The sequence below is a fragment of the Arvicanthis niloticus genome, chromosome 25 (assembly GCF_011762505.2).
Source record: "Arvicanthis niloticus isolate mArvNil1 chromosome 25, mArvNil1.pat.X, whole genome shotgun sequence".
In the NCBI taxonomy this organism is placed as follows: domain Eukaryota; kingdom Metazoa; phylum Chordata; class Mammalia; order Rodentia; family Muridae; genus Arvicanthis; species Arvicanthis niloticus.
Window position 1 is genome coordinate 20,153,020 of NC_133433.1, and position 19,206 is coordinate 20,172,225.

At 43.1% G+C, this 19,206-nt stretch overlaps 1 protein-coding gene across 5 annotated transcripts in view; it reads left to right on the forward strand.

Moving 5' to 3' along the window:
- The first annotated feature begins 358 nt into the window (after positions 1–358).
- Esrp1 (epithelial splicing regulatory protein 1) overlaps positions 359–19,206 on the forward strand; it is a 54,613-nt gene continuing 35,765 nt past the window's right edge. For 2 of the 5 annotated variants that reach the window (XM_076924180.1, XM_076924183.1), the window contains exons 1-4: positions 364–790; positions 1,294–1,422; positions 2,591–2,704; positions 7,239–7,353. In XM_076924180.1, the coding sequence (XP_076780295.1) occupies positions 659–790; positions 1,294–1,422; positions 2,591–2,704; positions 7,239–7,353 (490 nt within the window). In that variant the 5' untranslated portion in view covers positions 364–658. Of the gene's footprint in view, positions 791–1,293; positions 1,423–2,590; positions 2,705–7,238; positions 7,354–19,206 lie in introns of all 5 variants that reach the window. The other 3 variants (XM_076924181.1, XM_076924182.1, XM_076924184.1) reach the window with 3 other exon arrangements.

Here is a 19,206-nt window from a genome sequence, read left to right on the forward strand (position 1 = left end):
CGGCCAAGCCAACCCTCCAAAGCCCTCGACTCTGCGTCCTCGGGCAGGGACCCTTCCCGCCGTCGCGGCCCCCTCCCCTTGGTCTGGCCGTGGCTACCCTCAGGGTGACAAGTAGCTCTTCCCCGCCCCTTTCCTTCCCTCCAGTCCTTGCTTCCCCATTCATCCAGCCTTTGTCTCCCGCCCTCTCCCCCCCCCGGCTCCCCCCCACCGCTGCCACGTCGTGGTTTGAAGGAGCCAATGGGCGGGCGCCGCCAGGTGTCTCTTACCTGCACCACGTGGGGGAGGGGGAAAGGGGGCGGGCAGGTAGAGCCACATCCCAAAACAGAAAAGCTTTCAGCCATTGCGCGCGCCTCCCGGGGGTGCAGCCCGGCTCCTGGGGTTTTTTTTTTTTTTTCTTAGACGCACGGGCAATTGGATACAAAAAGGGCAGGCCTGCTGCTCCCTCCTTCCACCCCCCTTCCTGCCCAGGGTGTGGAGCGCCGGCCAGGTGTGGGCTTGGGTGGCAGGTTACCGCCTTTTGCCCTGGCGGCCTCGAGGAGGGGGGTGGGCGCTTTCTTTTTCTCTTGGAAGAGGGTTTTAGCACAGGTTTTCTCGTTCTCACTTCCAACCCCACCTCGCCGCCTCCCGACCCCCCTCCTCCCCCTTCCCACCTACCGTCATGACGGCGTCTCCGGATTACTTGGTGGTGCTTTTTGGGATCACTGCTGGGGCCACCGGAGCCAAGCTGGGTTCGGATGAGAAGGAGCTGATCCTGCTGTTATGGAAAGTCGTGGATTTGGCCAACAAGAAGGTATTTCCCCATGTTCTGGTTCAAACGAGGAGTGGGGCAACGACTTTATCGTAGAAGTTGGAGAAAGGGTGGTTGGTTTTTTTTTTTTTTTTTCTTTTTTTAAAGTGGTTGCACGCTTATGAAGCGGGGCCCCGAGGCCTAGAGAATCCATAGCAGAACCAAATCTGTTGGCCAACCACCTTGGAGCCATTTAAGTCTTCCGAAACCTGGGCCAGGTCTCATGGCCCCCGCGCTGCCGAGCCGCGTTCTCTGCGGGTCGTTGAATGCCTATGCCAAGCTGGTGGTTCCCGGGGCGCTGGGGTCCCCTCCTTGGCCTGGGCCACTTGATCCGGGTAGGGTGGGGGTGGGGCGACCAGATCCCTGGGCGTCTAGAGAGCTTTGATTCTGCTGTTAGGTGCCTGTAGAGCCTCGAGCCGTCCAGGGAAAGCCGGGGAGGAGTAAGGATTTCCACATTGAAAAAGGGGGGAAACTGACCCCTTATTTTCCACCCCTTAACCCCCGAGGTGGGACAGCTGCACGAAGTACTCGTTAGACCGGATCAGTTGGAACTGACAGAGGATTGTAAAGAAGAAACTAAAATAGACGCCGAAAATCTGTCTTCCGCGCCGCAGCTGGACCAAGCCCTCCGACAGGTGACAGTTTTGGCCAGGCCTCGCCGCCCACCCCCATCCAGCTGGCCCCCAGACCCGACCCAACCCTACGGCTCCACGCCCTCGTGGGGCGGTCTCCGCTTGTTTCTGGGGCGGGGTGGCGAGATTCCCAGCCTTGTGTGTGGGAGTCCGGCCTGGGGGCGGGGGAGGGTTGCTCTGGAGGTGCTGCGGTGCTTGGCTTCCCGGCCCCCAGGGTCTCCAGCTCCTGCTGCCTCCTGTGTTGTTCTTTGGGCGGGAGAATCAGCCGCCTGCGGATTACCCCACGAGTCGCCCGGCGAAGTTTCAGTGCCAGCTCCAGCAGCGCTAAGCCTACGGGGTCTGGGTTTGTAGCCCAGCCTCTGGGTTGGAGGCGCAGTGGTAGATAGAGGTGTAGACCCTCAAGCATCCCGCACATGTGCTAGCCCTGGCTGTAGTGTGGTTTGCACCTGAGTGCCCGCCTGATTTTGGCAGAAGTTTCAATTTCCAAGCTTCGTTTCCTCATTACTTCTTTAGTGCCTTGATTGGGACCCGAAGGAGGGGTTGCAAGTACAGACCTGTGGCACTGTTTATTGGGTCACCGTGGACCTGGCGGGATCCCCTATTGAAATTGAGGTGACCTAAAAACTGACTGCTTTGGGTGCTGACGGTTGCTGGAATCCGGAATAGGGCGGGTCTTAACACCTGTGCTGCACAGTGTGCTCTCCCTTCTCCTGGCTGCTCTGCCTTAGCACACCGGTTTCCAATTAAAGGAATACATTATTTCTGGAGTATTTTCTAAGAAAGCTGATAGCGGCCTTACAGAATTCTGCTTATTCATTACCCCGATTGTTTATCGGATATGGACTCCTTAAACATCCAAACACTGAAAAAGTAACACTATAAAATGATGTAATCTGTAGGCAACCTGTTAAAAGTGACCTGATTAGTCTCATCCTGAATATCGGGGCTGCTAGGAAGTGACATCAACTCCCCAACAAAACCGGCAGATTGGTTGGAAAGCCCCATTGCCTAGGTGAAAAGGGAAGGTTTCTGGGTAAAGGATTCTTTGTGATAAAGCCTGTGTCCTGCTTCAGGACGACTTTTCTTTGGTTATTTTCAAGTTGGGCGACTTTGGTACGCTTGTAAATTCTGTTTTCGTTTCATCCCTCATGTGTGTCTCTTGTTCTTGCAGTTTAACCAGTCAGTGAGCAATGAACTGAACATTGGGGTAGGGACTTCCTTCTGTCTGTGTACTGACGGGCAGCTTCACATCAGGCAGATCTTGCATCCCGAGGCTTCCAAGAAGGTAAGAGTACTGGGTTCTGGAAAATCGGATGCTCTCTGAGAAAAACAAAATCACTCTGTTCTGGCTTCTGGAAGGACAGGTGTACTTTCATTCAAATTATCCCACTTTTAAAGAAGTCCAGATTTTTGGAAATATTAAAATGTTCTGAATCAAAAGGATGGTAACGGTTACAGAGCCTTAGTGACCTCGATGTTGCTGTACTCGATGTTGCTGTACTTGCACGTGAAGAAACTGCAGATGTGTAGCTTAGTGTCAGAGCTTAAGCAGAGTTAACACAATTCATGGAGATGTCTGGGACAATAGTAATTTATAGGTATCCTTTGGAGACTTAAAACATTTTCTTTGTTTCCAGCTCCACATCCTCCTCTATTTTCCAAAGCTAATAAAAAGTTTGAGTTTTTGTCACTTAAAGTAGAAAAGACTGGTATTTTTACTGCATTGTGATAATTTCCTTAATGTGAAATGCTTTATCCTTCAAAGAGTAAAAAAACCCTTCTGAACATCTAAATATTTTTAAAACTGCTTGGTAACAATTACCAACAGATGTAACCTTTTAGAACATTTCCCTTGGATTGGAAGTAAATGTTCAAAACCGAATTTTAAAATTCTTACTTTTGTATATGTGTGAATTTTTGAGACAAGGTTTCACTATGGAGCCCAGGCTAGCCTCAGATTCAGGATGTTCCTGCCTCATCTTTGCTGAGATTACAGGGGTGCACTGACACCTGGTATCAGTGGAGTCATTTTACTAACTTTTCTCATGTAGAAAAAAATTATGCAATTTTTTTGGTTCTCCTATTATTCTCTTCCTGGGAAGAATATCTCTGAAGGACAATGTGGAGCATAGACAGCTCACTCAGTGAAGCCAGCGTGCTAATGTACTTCCTATTAACAATTCAGATCAGTTGTGTTGTGCACCACAGTAGGCAGGCACAGAGGTCGGAAAGATAGGCCAATTTCAGGGCACTGTGTGAGGCTGAGAAAGTTGGCAGGTAGAACAGACAGCAGGTTCAGTCACTGCTGCTTGTCTTTGCCTTCATTCTCTAAAGCAGGAAAAGCTGGTAAGTTAAACATACAATCATTTGGAAAGTGTCTGCAGGAGAATCTCCAGATCCTCCACCTTGAAGGTCCATCACTGCTTTTATAGGAATCTTAGTAACCAGTTGATGTCGCTGAATTAGGTATACTGGTAACTATGTCATTTAGTCAGAAGTACAAAGGAGTCCCTTCCAACCCCCAAGTCATAAAGGAAGGGCCAAGAATTAATTCCTTCTTTCACTATTGGCAAGAGGTAAATAGCTTTTTACTTTTGTTTATCCCTCCCAATTGTTTGAGATGGTCTTATAGCCCAGGCTAGCCTTTCTACTCTCTATATCTAAGGATGACCACTTACTCAAGAGCCACCTGCTTTAGTTTTTCAAGTGCTGGGTTACTGGTAAGGGCCACTGTTCCCTACACAGTTTCTTCTATTTTTTTTTTGGAAGGATTGCACTGCATTCGAGAAAACTTCTAGAGAAAAATTAAGGTAGTTTTCTGAGCCATTTTTAGTAAGATAAATTAAATATAAAAATCTAAAAGAAATAGCATAATAAAAACTTTATATATGTGTGTGTGTGTTCATTTTATGTACAAAATGGTAAAACATGAAAGAAAATAACTCACAAAGTTTCCCCTGGCTTTAGCATATTATATATTCTCCAGATTTACGTAGGGAAGCATTGTTTTTGCAAGCAGCATTTATACTATACAAACCTGTTAGTTTGCTGTATAATTTAGTGTGATGTCAATATATTTATTTAAAAAACGCGCTAAATATTTTAAATGGGAATAGTGATTTAAACTGTTTTCCTATTGTGTGGATTATTGCTATAGATTATCATGAGCATAGGGTATTGTGGGGACTCAGGTTTATGTAGTTCTTCAGAGCTGTTACCAAGGTTTGATAATTCTGTTTTCAGATACAAGTTGAGAAAATCATATTGAATAGAATCCACTAAAGAATATATTATTGTATGTTTAGCAAACATTAAGAACGTGTATTTCCTGACTGGAGAGAGCTCAGCAGTTAAGAGCACTTGCTGCTCTTGAAAAGGACCTGAGTTTGGTCCCCAGCACAACCACATGGTGGCTCACAGCCATATATTTGATTCTGTATTTTCTTAAATATATATAATTCCAGTTCTACAGGATTCAATGCCTGCTTACAACCTCTGGGCACCAAGCTATGTTGTACATACATACATGAAGGAAAAGTTTTCACAAATAAAATTTTTAAAAATTAAAAAAAGACATATTTCCTTTTTAAAAAAAGTAAACTGAAATTTCAAGTTAATAAACACAAACTATTTTGAATTTTTTAAAAACATCTAGAGCTAGAAAAGGCTCAGCAGGTAAAAATGTTTGCCTGCTAACTAGATGGAGTTGAGTCCCAAGACCCACATGGTAGGCGGAAAGACCCTGACTTTCCCAGGTAGTCCTGTGACCGCTACATTCGTTCAGTGGCATGTGTGTACTCCACCCACCAAGTAATGTTAAAAAAAAAAAAAAAAGGAAAAAACCCTAAATTCTGTCTTTTCAAAACTATTTTTACACAAGAATGGTGATCTTTGCCTGTAATACCAGCACTTAGGAAGGTGAGCCAGGATGAGTTTATGTGGCTGAGTTCAAAGGCAATCTAGGGTCATACTATACTCCAAGCAGAAAGTAGAAGCCAAGAATTACCTTTTGGAGCTGAGGATTTAGAGTATTTGCCTGGTATCCTGGGTTCAGCCCCCAGCCTGCATAAAGCTTGGTGTGAGGGCACATTTAAGGGTAGTGCCAGGGGGTGAGAATCAGGAAGTTCAAGGCTTAGCATTGTGTGGTGGCACATACCTTTAGTTCCAGCACTCAGGAGACAGAGGCAGATAGATCTCCGGAGTTTGAGGCCAGCCTAGTTGTACGGCTATGGAAAGATACCCTGTCTCAAAAAACCTTAAAAAAAAAAAAAGTTCAAGGCTTGGTCAGCCTGGGTACAAGGAAACTTTTAAGAAAACAAAAACATAAACAAAAACCCCCAAACCAATGCTGTAGTATTTATTTGTGCAATGATCTTTACTAGCCAGAAGTGGTGTTCAGAGCTGTGAATGGTAACTACTTCTCTTTTGCTTTAACTTAAAAGCACCTTTTCCTTTTGGTCTGTTGCTAGGACCTGAACACCTAGAGCCTGCACACGCTAGGCAGGCTCTCTACCACTAAGCTACTCTTGAGACAGTCTCCGTGTGTAACTCTGTCTGGCCATGGGCTCCCAGCTCTCCAGCCTCTCTCTGCCTGCAGAGTTCTAATCAGTTTCTTCCTTGTCTGGTTGTCGTGATACCTTCTTGTTTTAGGATTTTTTTTTTTTTTTTAATAACTGCATGTGTCTGGTGCTAGTGTGCACATTGTGTATGTTGAGGTCGGGATAGTTGTGTCCTTTTTCTCCTTCCACTGTTATATTGGTTTCAGGGATCAAACTGAAGTCATCAGGTTGAAGCAGTGAGTGCTTTACCCACTGAGCTACCTTACCAGCCTGTGGGGTTTTGTTTGTTTTTTCTTTTTAAGATTTATATCTATTTTTCTTATGTATTGGTGTTTTGCCTGTGTGGATTACGTGTACTATGCGTATGCATGCTGTGGAGGTCGGAAGTAGGTATCAGACTCCCTGGGGCTGCAGTTACAGGTGATCATGAGCTGACGTGTGGATGCTCAGAATTGAACAAGTGCTCTTAACCACTGAGTTCTTTCTCCAACCTTATGATGCTTACTTTTAAAATACAATGTGACTTTTCAGGTATAGCCAGAATAATGAGCAAAAAACCAATATGGACCTATAATTTGGCACAAAACTAATCTTTTTCAAAAAAGTAGGTACTATTGTTCTCTAACTTATTTAATATCAAATATACATATTACTGGGATTCAACAGTAGTTAGAACTACAAAATCTTACATTTCGTCTTAGTCTAAGTTTATCTGTGTAGAAACAGATATCTGAAAACACAGATGGTCTAAAAGGATTATGGCTGGAAAAGGTAACAACCTGAGTAAGAGCACAGTAGTCCAGATGTGTAACAACTTCAGGGAGGGTTTGAGGAAGAGGTGGGGAAGGAGTCAGCAGTTAGCAGAGGGTGCAGATTGGTTCCTTGCCCTCACATCTGGCAGCCCACAGTTCCTGCAGCTTTTGATCAGAGGCTTCTGGCTTTTGTGAGAACCCACACACATCTGGTGCACCTGCAGACGAATAGAAACATATACATAAAACACAAAATGGTTTGATCGGAAGGCACAGTGACCATGAACATTGTTACCCGTTCTGTTAAAATGAGATGACTTTTGTGAAACTGCTTAGGATCTAATGCAATATTGTGGCCGAGGATTAAAAATAAAGCCAGTCCACATTGAATATAATATTTCTAACAATTGTAAAATGTTACCTATATTCCACTCTTAGGTTCCTAGTTACTTAGAGACATACAGACCAGATTCACCTAGTTAACAACCTCTACTTTATCCTCCCTCAGAATGTATTACTACCTGAATGCTTCTATTCCTTTTTCGATCTTCGAAAAGAATTCAAGAAATGTTGCCCCGGCTCTCCTGATATCGACAAGCTGGATGTTGCAGCGATGGCAGAGAGTATCCTTTAAGTTCATTTAAGAATGCTTCCTACCCCGACACCGTTCTTCTTTCCTTTTTTTTGTTTTTTAAGTTTTGGTGACAGAACTTGTTATGACCTGGATCTTGTTATATAGAGGAAGGAGGCTGCCTTCAAATGTACGGATGTCCCTCTGCCTCAGACCTCCCTAGTGCTGGAATTGAAGGTGTTAGCCACTGTATCTGGCTTAAGAAAAACGCTTTACATTTTCAGTGTGTGGATCAAATTGTTCTGTCCAAATGTGTCAATACACGGTGTGAGGAAGAAGTAACAATATTTTAGTCACTGACTTACTGGACTTGAGCAGAACATGATCTTATGTTTATTTATGTTAGATGTTTGCATTTCTGATGATAAATATGTGAGTGTATCCTGTGTGTGTGTATAGAAAGATGCAGATATATCTGGTAGATTAGATAAAATACAAAGATTCCACTTTGTCTACAGATCCCAAAGCTACTTGTGCCTGATTGTTCTGGTCTTGGGTATTTTTCCTTCTTGACATTAGATAAGATTTTGTTCTGAAGTACTGGGTCCCTTTAAATTTACCTATTAAGTATATACCAACCCATACCATATATATATATATGTGTGTGTGTGTGTATGTATATATGTATATGTATATATATGTGTATATATATATACACACACCAACCATATATATATAGTATGGTACTTGAGGGCATGGAAAAACAGGGACTGTGACAGACATAGTGGTGACTGTCTCAAAAAGTTGTGAGACAGTAGCTTGTTTTGAACATATTTACTTACAAAGATAATATTTTTATTTTTACTGTTTTTTTTTTTTTTTCTTCAAGACAGGGTCTTACTATGCAGTTCTGATTGTCTTGGATAGAACTCACTATGTAGCTCAGGCTGGCCTCATCTCAGAGACCCACCTGATTCTGCTTCCCAAGTGCTGAGATGAAGGGATGTGCTACTTAGCTATGAAAATAGTATACTGAATGCTTCATATATTGTTAAATTGGTTTTTTTTTTATTATATTTTTTATGTATGTGAGTACACTGTAGCTGTCTTCAGACACAGAAAAGGCCATTGGATCCCATTACAGATGGTTGTGAGTCTCCATGTGGTTGGTAGGAATTGAACTCAGGACCTCTGGAAGAGTAGCCAGTGCTTTTAACTGCTGAGCCATTTCTCCAGCCCTGTTAAATTGTTTTAATGCTTAGAAATTTTGTATCATGAAGGACCTATTGCCTTACATCTATGAAATCTCTTTAATGTGGAACTAAATAGCCATGTATTAGTGTGTCAGAGGGAAGCTGAAAATTGGGTTAGGTTTCTCCTTGAGAGCCACTTTAGGGGAGTCATGGGCTGCTGGAGAGATGGCTCAGCAGTTAAGAGCTCTTCAGTTCTCAGCTCACAACCATCTGTAACCCTAGGTTCGGGTGGTATTCTCATCATATTGGTTAAGTGTCTGTTGCTGTATGTATGTGAAGACATTTTTAGTTTTCTCAGGTAGTTGACAGTGCAGAGAAATCGTCATAATACACCATCCCTTCCTTCCGTTGCTTGTTGCTCTTGGCCTCTGTAAGGTTGAGGCTGAGGTGAGGGTTGAGGTCCTTGGGCTGCTTCCTTGCTCCGTTCTGTGCTTTGCAGCATGCTTTAGTAGCTGACCTCTGGGGAGGGGTACCATGATTTGCAGCACTTTTGTCGGCTGTTCCTGCTAACTCTGCTTCTGTAATTGTATGTTGGCAGCCCCCTTTTCAAGTGCATGGTGATAGAAATCAGAAATATTTGTCTCTAGTAAGTGGATAAATTGTGACCAAGTCAAGCTGAACTTCCTCCTACATGTGTTATTCTTGAAATTGGAAGTAGAGCTCAGGGTCCTTTAGCAATGCATCTAATTAAAAACAAAGACAGGTTTGTTTTTTTTTTTTTTTTTTTTTTGGTTTTTTTTTTTTTTTTTTTTTTTTTTTTTTGGTTTTTCCAGACAGGGTTTCTCTGTGTAGCTCTGGCTGTCCTGGAACTCACTCTGTAGACCAGGCTGGCCTCGAACTCAGAAATCCACCTGCCTCTGCCCCCCAAGTGCTGGGATTAAAGGCGTGGGCCACCACTGCTCCACCAAAGACAGAATTTTTTGTTTCTTAAAATGTAACTTGTTTGGAGATTGGAGGCGGAGCTCCATTGGTAGAATGCCTATTGGAGATTGGGCTCAGGGTTGGATCATAATCCCAACACTGGGCAAGTAGCTGCAGAGAGCCAGAGGGTCCAAGTGATCGTCAGTGAACTAGCAAGTTTCAGGCCAGCCTGGGCTGTTCCCCACCTTTAAACAGCAAACAAAAAAAATGGATTCTAACTTTAAATGTTTTGATTAATGTTTGTTTTTTTCCCTTTGCTACTTTAGAAATGCTATTGGCCCATTTTAGCACAGGCTTTTATTTTCATTTCTGCTGTTATAATCAATCTTTCTGTTCAGAGGAACTGATATTTCCCTGACCAGGCTGCCAAACTAACCTCAGAGGTCAAAGGAAATGTACTGACTCTGAGTATCGGCCATGTCCGTCTGTCTGAGCATGTGTGAGCTGATGAGCTGTGCTCCGAAACCACTTGTTAATACCTTGTTAATGTGGAAATGACCCTGAATCTGGAAACATGAAGATAGTCGGTAAACACATTTGATGGTTTCGCCAGATGATAGAGTGAGCTTGTCTGTCCCACTAGTAACAGAGTGTGCAGGTTGACATAGTTTTAAAAACTTTCTTACTGTACAAATAGTTGTATTTTTATTCTTAAATCTTACTAGTTTTTTGAGACAGTTTCACATAGTCCAAGCTGACCTACAACTTGCTATATCATCAAGGGTGATCTCCTGATCGCCTGCTCCCACTCGTAAGTGCCAGGATTGTAGGTGTGCACCTCCCTGCCCAGCCTGTTTTTTTGTTTTCTGTTTTTTTAAAAATGCAAGTGTAGTGATGTGGATTTGTTTGGAACGCCAGTGGCTGTGGTATGTGGTAGGAATATTTCTTGACTTTATATCCAATTAAAATGTAAATTTCTGGCACTGTTTTTTGTTTCATTTTGAAGTGAGGACTTGCTCTGTAGTTTGTAGGCTTGCTGGGAACTAAGGCAATCATGTCCCCACCTCTTCCCTTTGGGTGCCCAGGTTATGTGTACGAGCCATCACATCCAGCCACTGATCTTTTTTAATTTTTTATTTTTAGAATAATTTTAGATCAGAGCAAATTGAGCAGAAAGTACAGATTTTCCATGGCATCCCCACCCCTCCCTCAGTGTCCATTTGGCGTCTGTATGGTTAGTTAAAACTGGACTTCTTTGCTCTGTTACCCTCAGTTTACATTAGAGGTCACTCCTGGTGTTGGGCATCCTCAGGCTTTCGCACATTTGATGATGTGCCCCCCACTATCTCATCAGAAGTGAAGTACAGGGTGATTTCCTGTCCCTGTGCTTTTGACTGTTCCAGAACGTCTTGTTGTCAGGTAGTCAGAATAAAATAGCAATAATCTCTTCAAATTGGCTTTTTAAACCCAATTATACTTGTCTCAGGTCCTTATATTTATCTTCATGGCTTAATAGTTCAGCCCTTTTCCCCTTCCTCTTTTGTTTCTGGTTTTTGAGACAGGGTTTCTCTGTATAGCCCTACTTGTCTTGGAACTCTCTGTGTAGACCAGGCTAGGCTTGAGCTCACAGAGATTCTCCTGCCTCCCAAGTGTGGGACTAATGGCATGGGTGATCACCACCTGGCTAGGTCATCTCCTTTTGGTGTGATGCATAATATTGTCTGGATATACCACAGTTCGTTCACTCTCCTACTGAAAACTTTGATACCCACTTGTGGCAGTTATGAATAAAGTTGCTCATTGTACATGATTGTGGGGAGACATAAATTTTTTAATTCATTTGGGCTAAGTACCGAGAATTGTGATTACTGGATTGTACAGTACAACTGTAATTGCTTTGTCTTCATGCAATTTTGTGTGTGACAGGGTTGTTTTTTTTTGGTTTTGGTAGAGAAAGCACCGACTTTGTAGAGCTTGAGTGTGTGGTTTTTCAAGGTACTTATGGAAGATGGAAAAAATGAGAATGCTATCACTTTCTGTGCAAGTCTTTTAGCATCCAGCCCTGCCCCCGCCCTGCCCCCGATGTTTGCATTTTATGGTGGAGAAGGAAACTAAAGGTACTGGTGAAGTTTTGTAACTGGGTCTTGAGGGCCTGCCACTCTGTAGGTTTGCCTTTGTGGGAGCTAAGTGTACCTGGCTTTGTGTTCCTAAATGAAAGCTTTGTGGTCTCTACCATGCTCTGTACAGGAGAATGGTTGGCTGCTGTGAGGAAAGGAGGGGTTAGGGACTGTGTGACTGCTGCTCCAGTTCCTTGGGGTTGGGGTGGGGGGAATGTGTGAGTGATGCTTCTCCCAGTCTGCTCTGAAACTAGTCTTGGTGTAGGCTCTCAGAGTAATTCCAGCTGCAGGTGTGCTAGCCATGTGTAAGTTACACAATGCTGCCTGGAAAGGCCTTATCTGTCAGGTGAACTGTGCATTGCAAGGCATTCAATCAGGTGACGTGGGGAGAGGATGATGGGGGTGGAGCTTGTCTTTATGGGTTTTTTTTTTGTTTGTTTGTTTTTAAGGAAATTATACTAGATTCCTTGGAGAAATTAATAGTAACTATTTTCTACGTTTTGATTACAGAGCCATTTATATAAATGGTTTTTATTTACTTACTAAAATATAGAATAGCTGCTTTTTTTTTTTAAAATCCTGAAATTGAATTATTTCCTTTTAACTTCTGAAACTTTCTGATTGTTTTGTTTTGCTTTTTTTGTTGTTGTTGTTGTTTTTGACAAATGTTGTTTAAGACACATATGTCTGTAGCCCTGGCTGTCGTGGAACTCACAGGTAGTGCAGACTTGCCTCAGACTCGCAGAGATGGCTGCGTCTGCTCCACGGTGCCTCTTGTTTACTGACTTGTTCTCACCAGTGAAGATGTGCAGCGACGCATGTTTACGTCTATTGCCAAACCGTTATTAAAGATTTGCTTTTGATAGTCTAATGTAATGAGCGTGTAGAAGAAAGGCCATTCAGTGCCAGAGTAAGACTTAGTGACAGGGTGTGTACTTAGCCTTTGCAAGGTCCTGGTTTGAGAGCCCAGCATTCACATCCATACACAAGAAAATAGCAAAAGTCGGTTACCTATTGCTCTAGTAGCCTCACAGAAGCCACTAAAAGGGCGTTGCCCCATTGCATAACCAGAGAAACTGAAAGGTACGGTTTTAGAGGGAACAGTTCAAAACAGTTTTTCTGTATAGCCCTGGCTGTCCTAGAACCTGTTGCGTAGCCCAGGATGTCCTCAAACTCAATGATCCACCTGCCTCTGGCTCCTGAACACTGGAACTAAGGGCTTGTGCCACTATGCCCAACACAGCGACATAGAAGTTTATCCTAAGTGAGAGACTCTGATCTGTCAGACACAAATATCCTCCTTATTTTGAGAAAGAATTTTTTTTTTTTTTTTTTTTTTTTGAAATGAGGACTTACTGTATAGTTGGCTAGCCTAGAATATAGAGCAGGCTAGCCTAGAACTCACAGAGATCTGCTTGTATCTGCCTTCCCAGTGCTGGGGTTAGTCGTGCACCACCATACCTACCACATTATATAATTATGATCACTTGTCTACTTAAGTATGTTCTGCTTCTTCTGAAGAACCTTCCCCGCTTTTGTACTGTGGTGCTTCTCTGAGCTTATAGCAGGTAAACCTTTCAGTCATAAGGTAATAGTAAAACGGTAAGTCTTTACTCAGTGCTAAAGTGTGGTCTGCAGGCTCATACTGGTTGGCCATGTTCTTTGCTGCCTCCTGATGGCTGTGCATGATTTGGATGTGTATATATGTTATTGCATTACCTGTTTTTCTCATAGGTTAAAAACAAAATGCTGTCTCATGGTGATTTAAAACCGAGCTCTAGCCTGGGCCGTGGTGGTGCACGCCCCTTAATCCCAGCACTCAGGAGGCAGAGGCAGGCAGAGCTCTGAGTTCCAGGACAGCCAGGGCTACACAGAGAAATTCTGTCTCTAAAAATGAAAACAAAACAAAACATGAGATCTAGGGTCTAGTGTATTAGAGTTAAGTTGTTGGCAGTCGTCAGCCTCTGTTTCCTTGTATTAAAGTAGGAAAGACTTGGAAAGGATAATGCCGTGGAACATGTGACTACATTATCCAGTGCCTGTTTCCTCCTAGGTTGTTGGGATTATCAAAAGAGATAACACAGCTGCAAACAACTTTAAAATGGACTTCCTTATTGGTTTAAAATCTGTTTGAACTATTTACATGTAAAGTTGTGACCCTTGTGTGACTGTGGCTAGAGAACTTTGAAAGCTTCAGGTAAGTGTTTGATTGGGTAACTATGGCCTTGTTAACATGTGTCTTTTTCTTTTGTGAAGTACTGTGTGGTTGCAGCTCATTTTTGCATGAGGTTTTCATGCTTAGTCAAACCGGACCATTGTAATGACCCAAGCCACTACCCAATTTAAAAGATGGCTGAAAGCGCACCGACTGTTCCTCCTGGTAGGCACTTCTTCATATGAAAAGGATTTAAAATATCCTCAGGTGCACAGCTAAGCACGCTCTAGTAGACAGCTCTGTTACCTGGAGGGGGAAGAAGTTATCTTTGGCATCCTATCGTACAGTGTGAACCAAGTGAGCCAACACATTGGCTTGCAGTCCGTATAAGTTAAGCAATTAGAAATAACTGCTGCTTCCTGGCTAGCACGCTGGTGAATTTTGTATGACTTGTTTTAATTCTAGAAGCGTTACTTTGTTTTTGATGTAGCTCAGTTGGGAGATGCTTGTCTAGCACTCAGGAAGCCCTGGGTTTAATAACTGATGCTCATCACTGTGACTGCGTAAACCAGATGTTTATGTAGTGATGCGCACACTAAGAGAAGTGGAGGCAGAGAAGTCAGGAGTTCAGGGTTATCCTCAGCTATGTGGTCACATGGGACTGTGTGCGGTCAAAGAAAACATTAGTTTGAGAATTCTCAGATAATTGTTTAGAAGGCCCTTTAGCAACACTAGTTAGGTGTATAGGTGTGTGTGTATGTGTATTGCATATATATATATATATCATTTATGTATAAGTTATAAGTATATTACACATAATGTATATATGTATACACACACATGAGATTAAGAGCATACATGTGAACATGTGAGAGAGAAACAGAACATGAAGTTCAGATGAGAATGGGAGGCTGGAGACCACAGGAGTTAAGAGGATTGGGTTGAGTGTGAGGGTGGATTTGATCAACAAAATTTGTTTGTAAATGAAGGGAAAATTAAATCAAAGAAGGGCCTTAGTTTTTGTTTTCATGGAGTCTTTTCCTAATTTGCTTATTTTATATAAATATCCTTTTGCCCCTGAGAGTCTGAGGGCAGCCTGGAAAAGATATTTTGTTCTGGGATAATCTGGGATAGACCCCCCCCCAAAAAAAAAAAAAAAAAAAACAAAAACAAAAACAAAAGAAATCTTTAATTGTTTGTTGCAGTGCTGAGGACTGATCCTGGGGTCTTGTGCAGGCCAGAAAAACAGTGTGTCACTGTTCTGTATCTTCAGCTCTTAAATATGCCTGTTTCTTTTTTTTTTTTCTTTTCTTTTTTTCTTTTTTTGAGACATTATTTCACTATGATGCCAGCATAGCCTCATGAATCTTCACTTCCTGCCTCCCAAGTAGCTGTGATTCAGGTGTGAGCTGCCGCTTGCTGTGCTGGCCTGTGTCTGCTTGCTTCTTACTGCTTGTAGGGTGTGTGTGGTGCACCTGGTGGGTTTGAAATCCCTTTACCTGGCCCTTCATTGTGCTGATGCCTCCAGGAAGCAGGATGTGTTACATAGGGATTTTTCTTTTTCTTGGAAAGAGTAAATGAAATTAAACTAAGAATTTGAACCCAGCATATTTCTGGTATAAGAGAGTTTGCTGCTATTGCTTTTTTTTTTTTTTTTTTTTTTTTTAAATGGAGACGGTTTCCCTGTTCCCTGTTGCCCTGGCTGTCCTGGAACTCAGCCTGTAGACTAGGCTGCCTCTGCCTCATGAGTCCTGGGATTAAAGGTGTGTGCCACCAATGCCTGGCATGGTATCTATCCTTGTAGTTGTATATGTGTGAAAGACAAGGTCTCATGTAGTCCCAGCTGACCTCAAATGTGCTCTGTGATGGAGAAAGGCCTTATGACTCTCTTCCCTCTGCATCCCAAATGTTCCAACTTGTTTTGTAGCATTTATGCAGGGCATAAATCCATGACCTCATACATCCTAGGCAAGTCGTCTACCAACTGAGTTATATCTTCAGCCCAGACTTGTTTTTTTCTGTATGGATTTTTTGTGTGTGTGCGTGCGCGCGCAAGCGTGTGTCTGTGTGTGTGTGTGTCTGTGTGTGTGTATGTGTGTGTCTGTGTGTCTGTATCTGTGTGTGTGTCTGTCTACTATATTTGTGTGATTCCTCGGACTAGAGTTAGTCAGTTTGTGAGCCTCCCTGTCAGAACTGGGAACCGAACCTTGCTCCCCTTGAAGAGCAACCAGTGCCATCTCTCTGAGCCATCTCTCCAGCTCTATATGTTACTTTGAAAAAGCCTATGCAGTGCCTGCTATTTTCTTCTTCACCCTTCTCCCTATGCGTGTAGGAATGTTGGTTCTTGGTGTACTACTGCTGTGTGCTAGCTGTTGGCTACTTCTTTTTCAGTACTGCTGGTGTGTTAATGTCTGGCAACATTAATACTTGTGTTACATTGTAAATACAATAGAGAAGTAACAAGACCACCTTCTGATGAGTCTTGAGTAGGGCTTTGATGTTTTATGTGTGATTGTCTTAGATATAAACTAAAGCGGAAGCTTCAGAAGAGGGGTTGTTTACATGTGGAAAGTAAATGCATTGGAAGTGTGTCCGTTTTCTGGCAGTCAGGAAAGCAGTTGTCAGTGTAGTCCATAAGTTAGTAGAGATGAGCTTTATGGGGCTAAGCCCTCAGCCTAGTTCACCAGAGGTGGCAATAAAGGAAAGGTTCCTGTCGTTGAAACAGACTCATCTGCCTATTCCACCCTCTTTATGGACGGAGACTTTGTTCAGTATAGCCTGAAATGTGGGTTTTTGTTCCCACCGTGCTAGGCTGTATTCTTCTTTATTCCCTCCTGGCATTTCTGGTTTGTAAAACTGGCTGAACCTGTCTGTGCTGTTGTGGCTGCCTGAGGGCACAGTTGAGTAAGTTACAGGACCAGCCTTGCAGTAAACCAGGAGGCACAGCCTCCTCGAACCTTCTCTCCGTCTGCACCAGATGTGGCAGCAAGTAATCCAAAACGTAATAGACCTTGATGCAAGAAAGTATTGGTGCTAAGGCATGAGGAAAACCCCTAGGGCTGGGGACAGAACTCGCCAGTAGTGTAGTCCTAACATGCGCAAGAAACAAGAAAGAAACACCTTCCCTTTATTATTTGTGTTCAATTCTGCTAAGGAAACAGATTGAGCATATGTAAGAGTGTGTGTGTGTGTGTGTACACATGTGTAAAGATGGGATTTGGGCATGTAGCAGGTCCAGTGACTTGTAAAAGTTGTTACAGTTTTGAGCTGCTGGTCTCTATGGTGCCACCATGGGAAATACGATGGTATGTATTATATAGAACCACATGAGCCAAAGGCAGGCAAGTGACAGACACATTCTTAATTAAAAGTGAGAATTTAGTAAAATGATTCTTTAGCTGCAAATCTGTTTCATCACAAAAAGGAGACTTTGCATTTTTACTTTTGATCTCTCTCTGACTTATGCCTATAAATTTAATATTTTTCTCAAAATATTGCTCAAAGTAAAACATGCCTATGTGTATACACAAGCATGCACACACATATACATGCATATATGTATGTGCATGTATATTTTGATGGGAATCCTTTAAATAGTCCTATTTGAGATATATATATAGAGAGATATAGATACAGATTTTTTTTTTTTTTTTTTTTTTTTTTTTTTTTTTTTTTTTTGAGTAAAGTGTCTATGTAGTCTAGCTGTTCTGGAACTTACTATGTAGACTAGGCTGACCTCAAGCTCACACTGGCTTCTAGAGAATTATTTATATGTATATATTTGATACGCTTATTTATGACATAAAAAGAAAGACTAAAATCATTAGAAGTAGGATTAGAAAATATCAAACCACTGAGTACTGATGGGATACAACTTTAATCCCAGCACTTGGGTAGCAGAGACAGGAGGATCTCTGTGAGTTCAAGGCCAGCCTAATCTACAGAGCTAGTTCTAGGATGGCCAGGCTACACAGGAAAACCCTGTGTCAAACTGTCAAACACACACACACACACACACACACACACACACACACACGAGAGATAGTATGGGGGAAAGAGAGGAAGAGAGAGGGAGGGAGGGAGGGAGAGACAACCAAACCTAGCTGGATATGGTTCATTTATATCTTTAATCCCAACACTCAGGAGGCAGAGGAATTGAGAGTTCAAGGTTAGTGTGATCTATAGCAAGTTCCCGACCAGGCAGAACTACACAAGTGAGATTTGTCTTAAATAAACAAATGTCAAACCTGTGCATGAAAGGAAAACTGTAGATCAGTCTTTGTCAAGGGCCTTTGTGTACATGATGAAAGTGGGTGGGTGTGGAGCTGGTCCTTCATGGCCTCTCAGGGAGGAGAACCCCCAGCCTGTGACAGCCTGCAGCTCTGCACAGTATTCCCAGCAGACCTTGGGGAAGCAGCTGTACACCCTTTGTCTTCAGCACCCTGAATTTACTTCTAATGCCTACAGTGAATTGTTCCTGTTGGAAGCAGCTCCCTGTAGGCCTGAGAACTCTAAGGACACGCCGTTGGCTTCATCTTCCTTTTCCTGGAGCATTGCTACAGAATAGTTCATCCACAGAACTAAATTTTGAGGATGAGTGAACTAGATCAGAGGATGGTGCAGTCCACGCCAAGGAACTGTGCTGTAATTGTGAAGAGCTGTTTCCTAGGATGCAGCTTACAGAGTTGCTGACTGTGGCTTGGAGCAGGTAGGAAAGGCTTTGGTGCTGGGTGCCAGTCACTCTGGGCTAGATTGGTGAAGGAATTAAGATGAGTAGTTTATTGTGGACAAGAAAGATGTTTAATTTGAACAGAATATCCTTTTATACTACCTGTTTCTCCAAACCTCCTTGGTCGTCTCCCATCCCTTGGTCATCTCTCTTGGGATGGGAAGCTAGGATGTAGTTGACATTTGCTGTGTCTGTCCCTGTAGTCAGAAGTCCACCACCAGTGACCAGATGGTCTAAAATCTATTCCTTGTCCTGATTGTATAAATCCTTCGAGGAGACAATGCCAACTTCGTTGGAAACAGGCGCTTTTCTCCAGGTTTTCAAGGGTACGCACATGTCAGCTAATGGAGTTTTATGTCTCCCATTTTGACCATTTTGTCATGCTGGTCTTTATGCAGTGTTAACTTGGTCAGTTGTCCTCAGACTGTCTAAGGATGATGCTTGGGTGACATTGGTGCTGTTGGGACTATTAGACAGCCCCAGTGCTCCTTATTTTTTTAGACTTCATAGCTGGAGGGTAGAGAACAACATGTTGCTCTCATACTGTGTGACTGTGTGACAGTCACACAGTACACGCTACACAGAAGCCTCGTCCCCACTGCCCTCCTAATGAACTAGGTGGCCTACATGTGGAACAGGTGCAGAGCCCGAGACACCAGACTCGTGCAGTGGGCTGCTTTCCATTCTTTGGTTCTTCAAAGATCCCAGTAGCCTTTCTGACTCCCCCAAAGTCATAGGGCAGCCGTCCTTCTCCATGTCGGGTTCATAAGTGCATAGTAGTAGCTCCTGC